The sequence below is a fragment of the Typopeltis vanoorti genome, chromosome 11, assembly GCF_054136105.1.
Source record: "Typopeltis vanoorti isolate ZY-2024b chromosome 11, IOZ_Tvanoo_1.0, whole genome shotgun sequence".
Lineage (NCBI taxonomy): Eukaryota > Metazoa > Arthropoda > Arachnida > Uropygi > Thelyphonidae > Typopeltis > Typopeltis vanoorti.
This window is the reverse complement of record NC_143559.1, coordinates 32,091,123-32,103,734: the sequence shown is the minus strand read 5'-3', so window position 1 is coordinate 32,103,734 and position 12,612 is coordinate 32,091,123. Positions and strand designations below refer to the sequence as shown.

Here is a 12,612-nt window from a genome sequence, read left to right as displayed (position 1 = left end):
GAACAAATAAGTTATTTTATATACAAAAAAGCCTGTTATTCCTTTATTTATATAAACCAACTATTTTCTTTCATAGAACGTGAACATATGAAAACATGCAAATACAGTAATGGAAACATTACAGTGACATCTGCTCAACGACATTCATATCAATTTTGGGGCCCTGCTCTCTATATCTATCCCAATCTCCCTTAATGCAGGATCCTTCTGCCATTTTGATAGTTTAACAATATGAATTCTCTAAAGCATTGGTTTTTAACCTTTTTCTGAAGACATGCCTAGCATGAAGGTACATAACAAAGCAGGAAAGTTTTTTTTTTTTTTTTCATTTCTCCATCATCTCTGATTAATATTAACTCCACCTCTGACAAATTTTTTCAAGAAATTTTATCATCATCACATTTTAATGGAATTAAAAGATCCGAACATTGAATAATAATATGATAACAATCACAAGGTGTGACTGTCAAGGTAATGGAGAAGTCGATTAAAGACAAAATTCAAGAATAAGGATAGGAATAGGATAACATATGAAGGAAGGGGGATAGCATCAGTGGCCACTCAGGATTTAATCTTGGGGGGGGGGGGGGGAGTTGAGTAGAAGATTTAAGAATACATACTACTCATTGCAAATGACCTATGACTGAGCATCTGCAGTGATTGCCAATACATGATACCCGTGATCTCTGGTCCGGCTCGGACAAACAAAGTATCGCCCGAGCACTACTTCGTTCGCCTTGCGTTCACTGTGGCCGTGATTCCTGAGAGCCAGTGGGTATTCCCACCTTATGTGAAGCGCTAATTCGTAAGTATTATAGAATAGAAGACACGACACAACATAAATTTAAAAAAAAAAGAATTGTAATTAGGAAAAGATTTTTGGAAAATTTTCTAGTCTTTTTTCCCTTTTTTTTTTTTCACTTACCCCCCCCACACACACACAGGTGTGCCAATGGATATGATAGTTATGCAAATTGTAGGTCATGCCTCAGTAGCCAACTCACCTTTTATAATACAGTAACAGCTAGGTTAGACAAGGAGAATGAGTACACAGTGATAGCTGGTCTTCACAAAAGCATTTGAATACTGCATAGAATTCTATTACATAAGCTGGAACAAATGGGAGTTTATATGAGGCTGACGATGTGAATAAGAGGATGGCTACATCAGAGAGCAGTTCATTCATAGAAGTGCGAGTCCAGAAGAATAACAGTGTGCCACAAGGCTTTGTACCTCGACCAATGTTATTTAATTTGTACATCAATGATATAGGAAATGGTCTGCTAGAAAAATTCAGTTATCTGCTGATGTAAAACTGAGAAGAGTAATAGTTAATAAGGATGATGCAGAAAGATCTTTTAAGATAATTTATAAAGACTGACAGTATGGACAAATAATAATGCCTGTCAGTTTAATGTGGCAAAGTGTAAAGTTTTGCATTTTGGGATCACCAAATGTGTAATTTGATGAAACTGGGCTGCATGAAAAAGCTCAGAGTCATATTGCAAAAGTGTCTAAAATAAATCATAGGATTACTAAGAGATATTTTAGCCTTTATACCTTTCTTGGAGATGTGGAAAACATCCAGATGTGAGTGATCATGATGGTGTCAATGGGATGCTCCATATAAGGAGAGACTGAAGATTTGTGGGTTACAGAGATTGGGTGATAGGTAGAAAAGGGGGAAAAAGACAAACATGTCTAAGTTGTTTAAATAGTTTTATACAATACACAGGAAAGTTTTCAGCAAATGAATAGTGTAGGAGAACTAGAAGTCACCACTGCAAATTAAGAGTGTGGTAAATGCGTGGGGACTAGATCTTTTTACTTGGGGAATGGAATGGACTGCCTGAGTCAATTGTCAGTGCTGTCTGTGAATGAATTCAAAGCACAGTGTGACAGATATTGTGCAAATGATGGTTACAGTTTGGAGGATATGTTGGCAGACCTCCCGCGATAGGTCTAGGTCTACGGACTCCATGGAGGTGCCCATAATACAATAATAAAACGACAGGGTCAGCTTTTTATATCATTATTTCTTTTAATATGCATAAACAGTTTCAAATAACACTTTGAAATCAGATGCACCTATTTCTCTATAAGCGGTTTAAATAAATGTTTTGAATTTCAATACATTTTTCAAGACAAAGCCAACAAAAATAATTGGGAAAACTGAATAAACGCAAGTTTAGCTTTCATAACTGAAATTTATATTGCATACCTTTAATATCAACCATTTGAGTTTCAGGTTTCCTGATATAAACAATTAAGTTGTGAATTACAAACTCACTGCCACTTCCAATTCAGGGTTTCTTTATCCTTTGCTCTCTCTCTCTAGAGAATGAATGAGGTCCTGACCTGGTAATCAAAGAAAATATACTTCATTCAGAAGTAATAATGTCGATAAACCATTTCCGATTTTATAACACCACAACAATGGGGGGGAAAAAAAAGTTTCATTCGTGAAAACAAAAATAAAACGAAGTATTTATTCACCACAACCAAATTACGCTACTAGCTACTATGGGTTGAATGAATAGTGTAATGTGCATCCATCTGTTGGGATCTTAGTGAACTAAAACGGTTATTATGGAAGAATTGATAGGCCTTTTTTAAGCCAGCTCCCGAATTAGTTCAGTGATCTTTGGCTCATGGCAAAGAAAGAATGACTTTTCTTCTGGAGGCCGAGCACACTGATGCAAAACCCATTTCCATATGGCAACACAGGCACAACTTTATATTATTTAAATTAAGGGGATATTAAATCCCACATTGTTTTAAAACCGAATAAAAAACTCAAAGATTGGAATCAGAGAGTTTCATGCCGAATATAGTATAATAAACTATAAAAGTATCGGCGACTACTAGCGTGAGCTAATGCACGTAGTCCAAGTACGTAGTACAAACTCAGGCAACTCGTAGCAAAGTTCTGCTCGCTATTCTTGGTATTTTCCATAATGAAAAACACATTTCCTAGGAAATGTATGCTGTTATTACATTATGGTGGGAGGTCTCTACCCAGACCGGTTTCAGCCTTTATTGAGGCTTCATCAGTGAGTCTGTCTGTCTGTGTTCACTGGGCATCTACAGATGCCGTATGGTCACTCCGATGCTCGATGATGTTCCACACTAGGTCTCGCCATGTAGTCCTGTTGTTTGCCCTTCTGGCAGCCTCAACTCTCTGAAGATCAGTCACTCCATCCATCCATCTCATTGATGGTCTACCCCTGCCTCTTTTTTCAGGAACTTTACCTTCTATTACTGTTCTGAGAAGTCCTCCTTCCATCCTTTCTATGTGTCCAAAATATTTTAATTTTCTTCTGTCAATATCCTTAAGGAGCCTTAAAGTTCTACTAATCTTTTCTAACACCCATTCATTTGTACGCCTTTCAGTGTATGATATCCTCAACAGCCTTCTGTAACACCACATCTCAAAAGCAGATATCCGTTTCTTATCTGACTTCTTTAGGTTCCAAGTCTTGCATCCATAAGTTGCTGTTGGAAAAACAACTGCATCCAAAATCCTCAACTTTGTTCCCATGGAGATAGATCCATCCTTCCAGATTTTAGACAGGTCTCTGACTGTTGTTTTAGCCATTCCTAACCTTTTTCTGACATATTCTGAACAGCAATTCTTCACATTAATAATGGATCCCAGGTACTCAAACTTGCTGACTTTCTCAATTCTTTCTCCATTAAGATACATTTGTTTCTCAAGAGCTTCTCTGTTTGTTTTTCCTTTGAGAACCATGATCTTTGTCTTGCTAGAATTGAGTTGAAGTCCTCTGTTATTACTGATCTTGTTAACTTTGTCAAGAATTAGTCCTAGTTCTTCCATGCCATTACAAAGGAGTACTGTATCATCAGCGTACCTCAGATTACTGATCAATCTACCTCCTATCGTAATTCCTGTCTTGAGCTCATCCAATGCTTCACGCATGATGTCCTCTGCATATATACTAAACAAGTGAGGAGACAGTAAACATCCTTGCCTAACTCCTTTTCCAACTTGAAGCCAGTCAGTCAATCCAACATCTGTTCTTACTGTGGTTTCTTGCTCCTTATACAAGTTGGCTATCAACCTAATAGTGTGTTGAGGAAAACCCATTCTTTTCATTACTTCCCACAGTTTCACATGCTCAACACAGTCAAAAGCTTTAGATTAGTCTAAGAAACACATTACCAGAGGGAGTCTGAATTCTTTATATTTTTCTATGATCTGTCTAAGGCAAAGGATCTGATCTCTGGTGCCCCTACCTTTCCTAAAACCTGCTTGTTCCTCGGGCATCTCTGCCTCAACTTTGGCATCAATCCTATTTAGCATGATCTTTAATAAAATTTTGCTTGCATGAGATATCAAATTAATAGTTCTATAATTCTTGCATGCCTTCATATCACCTTTCTTGTGTAGTGGTATGAAAACTGACTTCTTCCAGTCTCTAGGCCATGATCCTGTCTCCCATATCCTTGCAATCAATCTATGAAACACTCTTATCCCTCCATCTCCTGTGGCCTTAATTAACTCTGCTGGGATTTCATCTGCACCTGGGGCCTTATTGCTGTTGAGCTGCTTAACTGCTCTTTCAACTTCATGCCTAAGTGGAGAAGGTTCCAAATCAAAATTTTCTTGGTGGGAGGACTCCACAGTTTCTTTATCCACTCTGTTGTACAGTTCCTCACAGTATTCTTTCCATCTGTTTTTGATTTCCAACTCTTCTGTTAGTAATGCTCCATTCCTGTTTTTTATGACATTCAATTTGGACTTGAAACTTGTGCTTTAGATCATGAACTAAATGAAACATCCTTTTATAATTGTACCTCCTCATCTGGAACTCTGTCTCTTCACATTTATTAGTATAGAACTTTTCCTTGTCCTGCTTGATGGCTCTTCTGACTTCTCTATGTAATCTCTTATATTCTTCAGTCCCTGAGTCTCTTTGTTTTTCCAACCGCCTTCTTTTGATTAGTTCCCATGTTGAATCTGATATCCATGGGTCTCTTGGTTTTCTTATTGGGCCGAGATATCAGTGAGTAGCTAGACCAAATTAATACCAAAGGGTATAGCGAAAAAAACTTATATACTCTGCTATATGAGTTGTCAAAAGGTGCACCCATTAAGTCACTTAAATATAAAGAGCCAATAGGTTCTTTATATTTAATATTTATATTTTATACTTAAAACAACTTTATATATTTATTTCTTATTGTAAATATTTTCATGCTTCTGATAGTTCTGTATATTAAGGCTCATGGGAATAGGCAAAAAGATGATCTGTTCGTGATATTGCCAAGAAATTGGCGCCACCCATGCACAGACTTTTGTGTGATTACTTTATAATCAAACAAAGTTTTTGCCGAAAGTATCTTCACGACTAGTTTATTTGTATATAGTATATAGAAGCTGTTCACTTCACATCAGTTGCCTTAGCATCTTATAATGCAAAGCACACTTCCGTTCGGATGTGTATACTGCTATGCATTATGGGAATGCCACTGCCCAGACTAGTTTCACCTTTTATTGAGGTCTCATCAGTAAGCCTGACCCAGAAAGAAAATCTTTATAAATCAAAACCGTTCCTCATGGCGGTGAAAATTTCTGGTATGGAGGGAAAAATCCCACTATGCCTTATGCACTGTCCCAATTTTCGTAGTGGTGTAATGTCAAGAGGTGTTTTGCCTAATAAAGAACGAGACCCTTCAGTACAGTGTTTGAAAATATAAACACCGATAATGTAATACTTCCTGCACTGCTGCAGTTTTAGGTAACAACCTGTCTCTTTCAGCATGACTTTGCTGGGAAGGAAAGCTTTAAGGAAAGTGAAGTGGAAAATTTTATTGGCCTATAAACAGTTCTGATCTTAACCCAAGAGAGAACCTTTGTGACGAACTGAAACGCCAAGATGTATGATGAAAGAATAGTCCAAACTACTTCTGTCATATTATCATAAACTGGTGTAAAGTATGATCAGTCAATGAGATGGTTCACATACTATAAAATGCGTGCAATTCGTAAATTTCTCTGAAATATAGCGATGCCTCGATACTTTTCTCTGCAATATAGTGATATTCTAATAGAGATAAAAGCATGCAATTATCACCCACTGATACAGAAATTAGTCATGCTTTAGGAGCATCGGTTGGTCTTTCACATGGATGTATCTGATGGCAGGAAAAAAATCAAGACACTACTCGATCTATATGAGCTTTTATAATGTGTCTGGTGTTATTACAGATCCGCAAGCAGCGATTCGTCAAAGCAAGTAATTTTGGGTAAACAACTTCCTTTATCTAGCATTGCATAAAAATAAATAAATAAATAAACTACAGGAGTCAAATCTGTTGAAATAGCCGATGGCTATTTGAACAGATTTAAATAACCATCTGTCGGTCTGTCGGAAAGCTACTCATGTACGAAGGCTTTCATTGGATTAGCATAATATAGTGGGACTCGATCATGCTGGTAAAGGTATCCTTTCGATATACCAAGGACCACATAATTTTTTAGAATGTCCATACATTGTTTCTGTAACTGCAGCAATAAAATATTTTTGCAACCATGGGAACATCCTAATTAAGCGCCACCTTCAAATTTCTCTGTCTCTGTGTATCCTTACAGAAACAAATATTCTTGAATTAGTCTAACATCTTGCATAAAAAGTTGTTTGCGTTTCTTTACATTTTTTTAAATCCTGTAACTCAGTATTAGAAAGAGATCACAGAAAAATCGACTTTAGAACCAGCACTATTTCAAACAACACTGACAGTGTTAAATCAGGAGATGGCGGCTGTGGTTTGCTGTCATCTCATGATTCTAAGTTTGTATGACTAAAAGAGATATGCCCAATGGGCAATAAAATACTTTATGTGATATTATTATTATTATTATTATTAACGTCAAGTCTCTAAAATCAAAATTCACCTGGAGAGGTGAATACAGTGAAATACACTGTAACACACAAAGTTCATCAAACCATGGTTTACTTTTCAATGTGTCCACATTCATCACTTTCAGGCAATGTATTTCACTAATCTGCTCTTTATTTCGTTTCTCCCGCCATCCTTATACGCAGTTCAAAGATGGCTTCCTATTTAATCCCTATCTCCTACTTCTTCTCCCCTCATATTCAAGAAGCCTCACAAATTGCATCCCCTCACTCAATCAACCGTTATAATCGATATTCAAGAGACCATGAAAGCATCTCAGTCAATGTGCTCCACACACACACACACACACACACACACACACACACACACACACACACACACACACACACACACACACACACACACACACACACACACACACACACACACACACACACACACACACACACGCACTCACGCACGCACACTCTCTCTCTCTCTAAAAATCTTCTCACGAAAACCAAATGTGCACAGTATAATCCATATAAAGCATGCTCTATATCTTATACAGTGGAACCGTAACGTCTTTATTTCTAGATGTCGAAGTCCTCTGCATCATTGCCATAATCTCTGGTGATAATTTCAAAACTGAAATGCCAGTCTTTGAAACATTAAACCAAGAGTTCCACTCACACGCTCTCTCATACAGTCCATTCAAATTTTCCTGCAAGGCCATATCTGCTTGATTCATTCTTCTCTTCAATTTTCCATAATCTCGAAACCGATGCATATCTACAATTAACCCAACTCAATATCGCTAATATATAAGTTAAACAACAATGTCCTGTAAAGAGATTCTGGAGCATATCGGCGAGGCGATAGTGGGTTTCCTTTTGTAGTTTATTGTATCCACATACATATCGCTAATAAATGTCTGGCAGCTAGTCACCTATCCAACTCATTAATCTATTAATCACTTCAAGTTTACTTACCAGTTGTCATGTGGCAACTTATCAAAGCCTTTGCAGAATCTAAGTATAACATTGCATATGCATCTCCCTTGTCTAACAAATCAGTTTTCTTGTTCCAGTGTAAAAGTAAACGGGTAAAATATGACTTCCTTTTCACAAAATCATACTGGCCAACACAGAGAATATCAGTTGCAAAAACCCCTTCTGTGACCAACTCCAACACTTTATTTTTATCTATACAAATAAAAAACAACATCTGATATCTATAAGACTATTACACTTTTTTATATAATCTTTGTCAAGTAGGTTTATTTTATCCTCCTACATGTTTCGCCAATTTTTTTATTGGCATCCTCAGGAATACAAACTAGTAAGCTAAAATGAAGGTTACAGACTAGGTTATAACTGATGGTTCTAATTCATACAAAAAATTGGTATTGTGTGTGACAATATGCGTGTCTCGTTAACGTGATTTATTCGTTATGGCTCATGACGTAATTGTTATGAACGTTCATTTCTTTGATGTTTAATGATCTGATAAAAGCTTTCCAAATTTCTGGTAAAATTAGACCTTGATTCTTGTTTAGGTTTTCAGTTTTACGTGCGGCTGTAGCTGCTTCTTTAAAGGTTCTTGATGGTAGTTATCTAATTGACAAAGATTATATAAAAAAAGTGTAATAGTCTTATGAATAATTGTCAAGAAAAAATTCAACATAACCTCTAATATCGTTTCGTTTTTAAAATAAGTAAACGATGCAATTTTATGACTAACATTTTGTTTGAAAATCATCACTACTCTGGTCATGTGCAACTCCCAAGGGGTACTAGAAAATCAACAATGTTTCTGAGACTAGTGGCTGATTTTGTTTGAAACTGAACTACTCACTTAGTCTTCAAAAACTAGATAGGGAAAAAAGGACTTGCATACTCCCTATAAGGAAATAAAAGGCATTAGCGAATTTACTGTTAAAACAAAAACGCCTGTATAACTCAATGGAAGTGAGGGTTGCATCCGCATCACTAGGCCATCTGAAGAAAACCCTAAATTCAATTATAGTCGAAAATTACAGGAATTTTTCTAAACCTTACTATGACTAGTTCCTGAGTTAGTGAATCTCTGTAATGTTTTTCTGAGAACCATAGAACCCAAATTATTTCAGACAATAGCATAGTGTATTAGGGTTAAGAACCATGAGGTGGTGACACTTGTTCTCTGTCTCTTTGCCAGACGCCACTTAAAGAGGGTGATAGTCCTGGGCCAGCTTTATATGATTGGCTATCCGTAGAGATTGAACTACCCACTCGGTCTCCAAACTTTGAAATAAAATGGCCTCACCTACTTCCTATAAGGGAATGAAAAGGAGTTAGTGGATTCATTGGACCACATTTTTTTTATTAAGCTAAAAGCACAATAAGGAAATAAAACCCGACAAGTTTCGTAAGTCGTTTGACTTACATCTTCAGGGGTAAAAGGTAACTGAAAGTTAAAACAACAAAAAAATAGAAATTAATAGTCCATACTATACAGTTGTAGCCGTCTGACTGTTCATAAAATTAAAAAATCAGAATGCAGATTCAAAGCAGTGCTAAGTTTAAACAATGCTGGGTGATGCCATGTTCTGTTGTTCATGATCATAATGTCCGGGGTCTGACTGAGGTATATTTTTTTATCAAAGCTGACCAAACTTGGTGTAGAATTAAGCCTTGGGTTTTATTGCATTGTGTTGGAAATCTAAGTTTGCAGCTTCTTTAAATTTCCTTAAGTAATAGTTTTTTTTCTATATAAGACATGTTTGTTTACTGCCAGAGTACATTGTGCCTGTGGAAGTGGTATGGAAAGCCAGACCTGATTTGGGTTCTCATTTGTTTTGTACATCGTTTTGGTGTTCGTTCATGCGTATTTCTCCATATCTTCCTGTCTGTCCTACTTAGCAGATGCCGTAAGAACAATAAATTTTATAAACATCTATCTCTCATACATTTATACATCTATCTCTCATACTGAGATTTTTATTTAATAAGGTCAAAGCACCTTATGGTAACTTGTGTTGTTAAAATATTTATAAACTCTGTATTATTTAAAACTTAGTATTTCTTAGCCTGGCTCCCACTGATGAGACCTCAATAAAGGTCGAAACCGGTCTGGGTAGTGGCCCCTTGCCTTTAATACATAGCATCATGCATCTCCTCCAGGAGATGTGCTTTGCATTAAGGGTAAATATTAAGAATAGTGATCAGAGCGTATTGTACCTTTACCGCGAGTTGCCTTGGACTTGCACTACGTACAGGGTCAGCTAGACTTGCAACACTTGCAGGCGCAAACTTGTCTGTTTGCTTACTTGGGAAATGGAGTAAAAAAACCAGTTTTATATTTAAAATAACTTGTCATATTATATTGGTGGAATTATGTTAAATGAAACTGATCAGCCTAGGGATCTTGGAATTTTAGTAGATAGAAAATTGCAGTTCATGGGCTATATATATATATAGCAAAAAGCGCAAATAAAATTCAGAAAATAATTGCAATACTGAAAACAACTTTGACCTGTAAAGATAAGGAGATCATTTGGCCTGTTTTCAAGGCCTTGATAAAATTTCACCTGACTACTGAGTGCAGACCTAGTCTCATGATTTAAGTGGTGATTCTGATACAGCAAAGAGAAGGCAAAGGAGAGTGTTAAAAATAATATCAGAATTGTGAATACTGATCATGAAGACGGTTAAGAATTTGTGGACTGCAGACACTAGCAAATAGGAGGAAAGCGATGTTATTGAGACTTACAAATTTCTGAAAAGCTCTTACAAGATATCAGTAGATGAAAATTTTAATTTTATGTAGAGTAGAGAAAGGACGAAAGGGTATACTTGGAAGTTCAGAATGAATGCCATCGAGAAGGGGATGGGACAAGATTTTTCTCTAATAGAGTGGTGCATGGTTGGATCGGATTACCACTGAATGTGATGTGTGCGAGAATGAATTGAAGAACAAGTGTGACAGTTGGCTAGGGTTACATGTGGCCTACCTCGACAAGTACCTGATTTCTTGGAGATCACTAATAATAATAATAATAATAATAATAATAATAATAATAATAATAATAATAATAATAATAATAATAATAATTATTATTATTATTATTATTATTATACATTATAAAAATATCCTTATTACAACAGTGATCATTCTTCAAATGCTATAACATTTTTATCAGAGTCAATTCTACCTTATCGGATGCTGTGGATAAAAGCAAATTTTCTGCTTGTAGCTAAATGTAAATTACAAGAAAAAAATAAAATAAATCAGTTAATGCCTTTTATTGCTATATAGGGATTAGTTGAGGCTTTTTACCCTATCTAGCTTTTGGAGACTAAGTAGATGGTGAAGTATATCTCCAGCCATAGCCAACCAGAGATAGTTGTTCCAAAAGTATCACTAATTATAAGTGGCAACCGATGAAGAGACTGGCAAACATGTGCTGCCATCTCTTGGTACCTAATACCTTGGTACCTAAACATGTTATTGTCTGATATAGCGTGGATCCTACGTCGATTTTCCTGTTTTACTTTTTTATTTTGTAAATATTAATTTATTAAAACAACCCAAATATATTGATAATATAAAGCAAATAATTGCAAAAATTAACAGTTTTAATTATTGTGCTTGTCAGATTACAACAATTTTAATAAATCTAAGTGAATCTTTAAAAATTGTGGAACTTCGAGCATGAAAAATGGAAATTAGATTCGAAAAGTAGGGTTTTTTCTGTAAGTCAGTATTAAAAGTACACTTCCGTTTCTGTCTATTCATTTTAAGCACTAGTATCATAAAAATACAAGAATATTTTTGTATAATATAATATAATATAATATAATATAATATAATATAATATAATATAATATAATATAATATAATATAATATAATATAATATAATATAATATAATATAATATAACTTATTAAGGTTTTTAATCAACGTTCATCATCAACAAGCGTTAATATATTACTACACATGTGAAGTGTTGTGCATATCAGTATAGCCATGCATGCGCATGCTTCATATTGGCAATTGTATGATTATGACTGAATTAATGAGCTCAAAAACGGAAAATTTTCTAAAAAAAAGTAGGACATTATAGTATCCTACCAGCTTTTCTGTAAAAAGTGGAATACGGGAATTAAAAATTCGGATTGTCACACCAGAATAGGGCTCTGTGGTCACCTTAAGTATAGTTATCATTACACTCGTCAGTTGAGCAGTATGAGAATCTGTATAATGTTGAAAATAAAGAAAGCAATTCAAATATTTACAAGAGAGAGAGAGAGAGAGAGTTGGACTGAGAATTAAAGACCTAGTAATAGGCTTTGAGATACAAAGAATAAGCCTAAAAGTGGAATATGAATTCACCTATAGAGAAAAAAACAAAAGAAATTCTCATTTTTTTATTCACTAAAAGGAGTACGGGCGGGTGTTTTAAGCCCAACTAACTTCAGGAAATTGGGATGGATGGGTGAGAAGCAGCCTTCACAGTGAAAGTTAAGCCAATCGCTATCGATGATTTTAGTTTCCTAAACTTATACAATCGTGCTCTTATATGAAATAGTGTGACTCTAAGGCAGTATGCCACCTTGTACGTAAACACTGCGACACTGCAGCACCCTTAAGGAAAAAACGAAAGAATTAAATTTGTTTGTGTTTACAAATAATAACAATGCTTGCAACATTCATTTTATTTTCCTCTCATCGTTTATTCTACATATATGGCCAAAGAGACGTAGT

At 35.6% G+C, this 12,612-nt stretch overlaps 1 protein-coding gene across 1 annotated transcript in view; it reads right to left on the bottom strand.

Annotated features, from left to right (window-relative positions):
* Positions 1-2,500, bottom strand: part of LOC150101419 (mediator of RNA polymerase II transcription subunit 6-like) — a 72,112-nt gene extending 69,612 nt beyond the window's left edge. Inside the window, exon 1 of the mRNA XM_090400314.1 lies at positions 2,222-2,500. Within this exon, the coding sequence (XP_090256440.1) occupies positions 2,222-2,237 (16 nt within the window). The 5' untranslated portion in view covers positions 2,238-2,500. The remainder of the gene's footprint in view (positions 1-2,221) is intronic.
* Between the last annotated feature and the right edge of the window lie 10,112 nt (positions 2,501-12,612).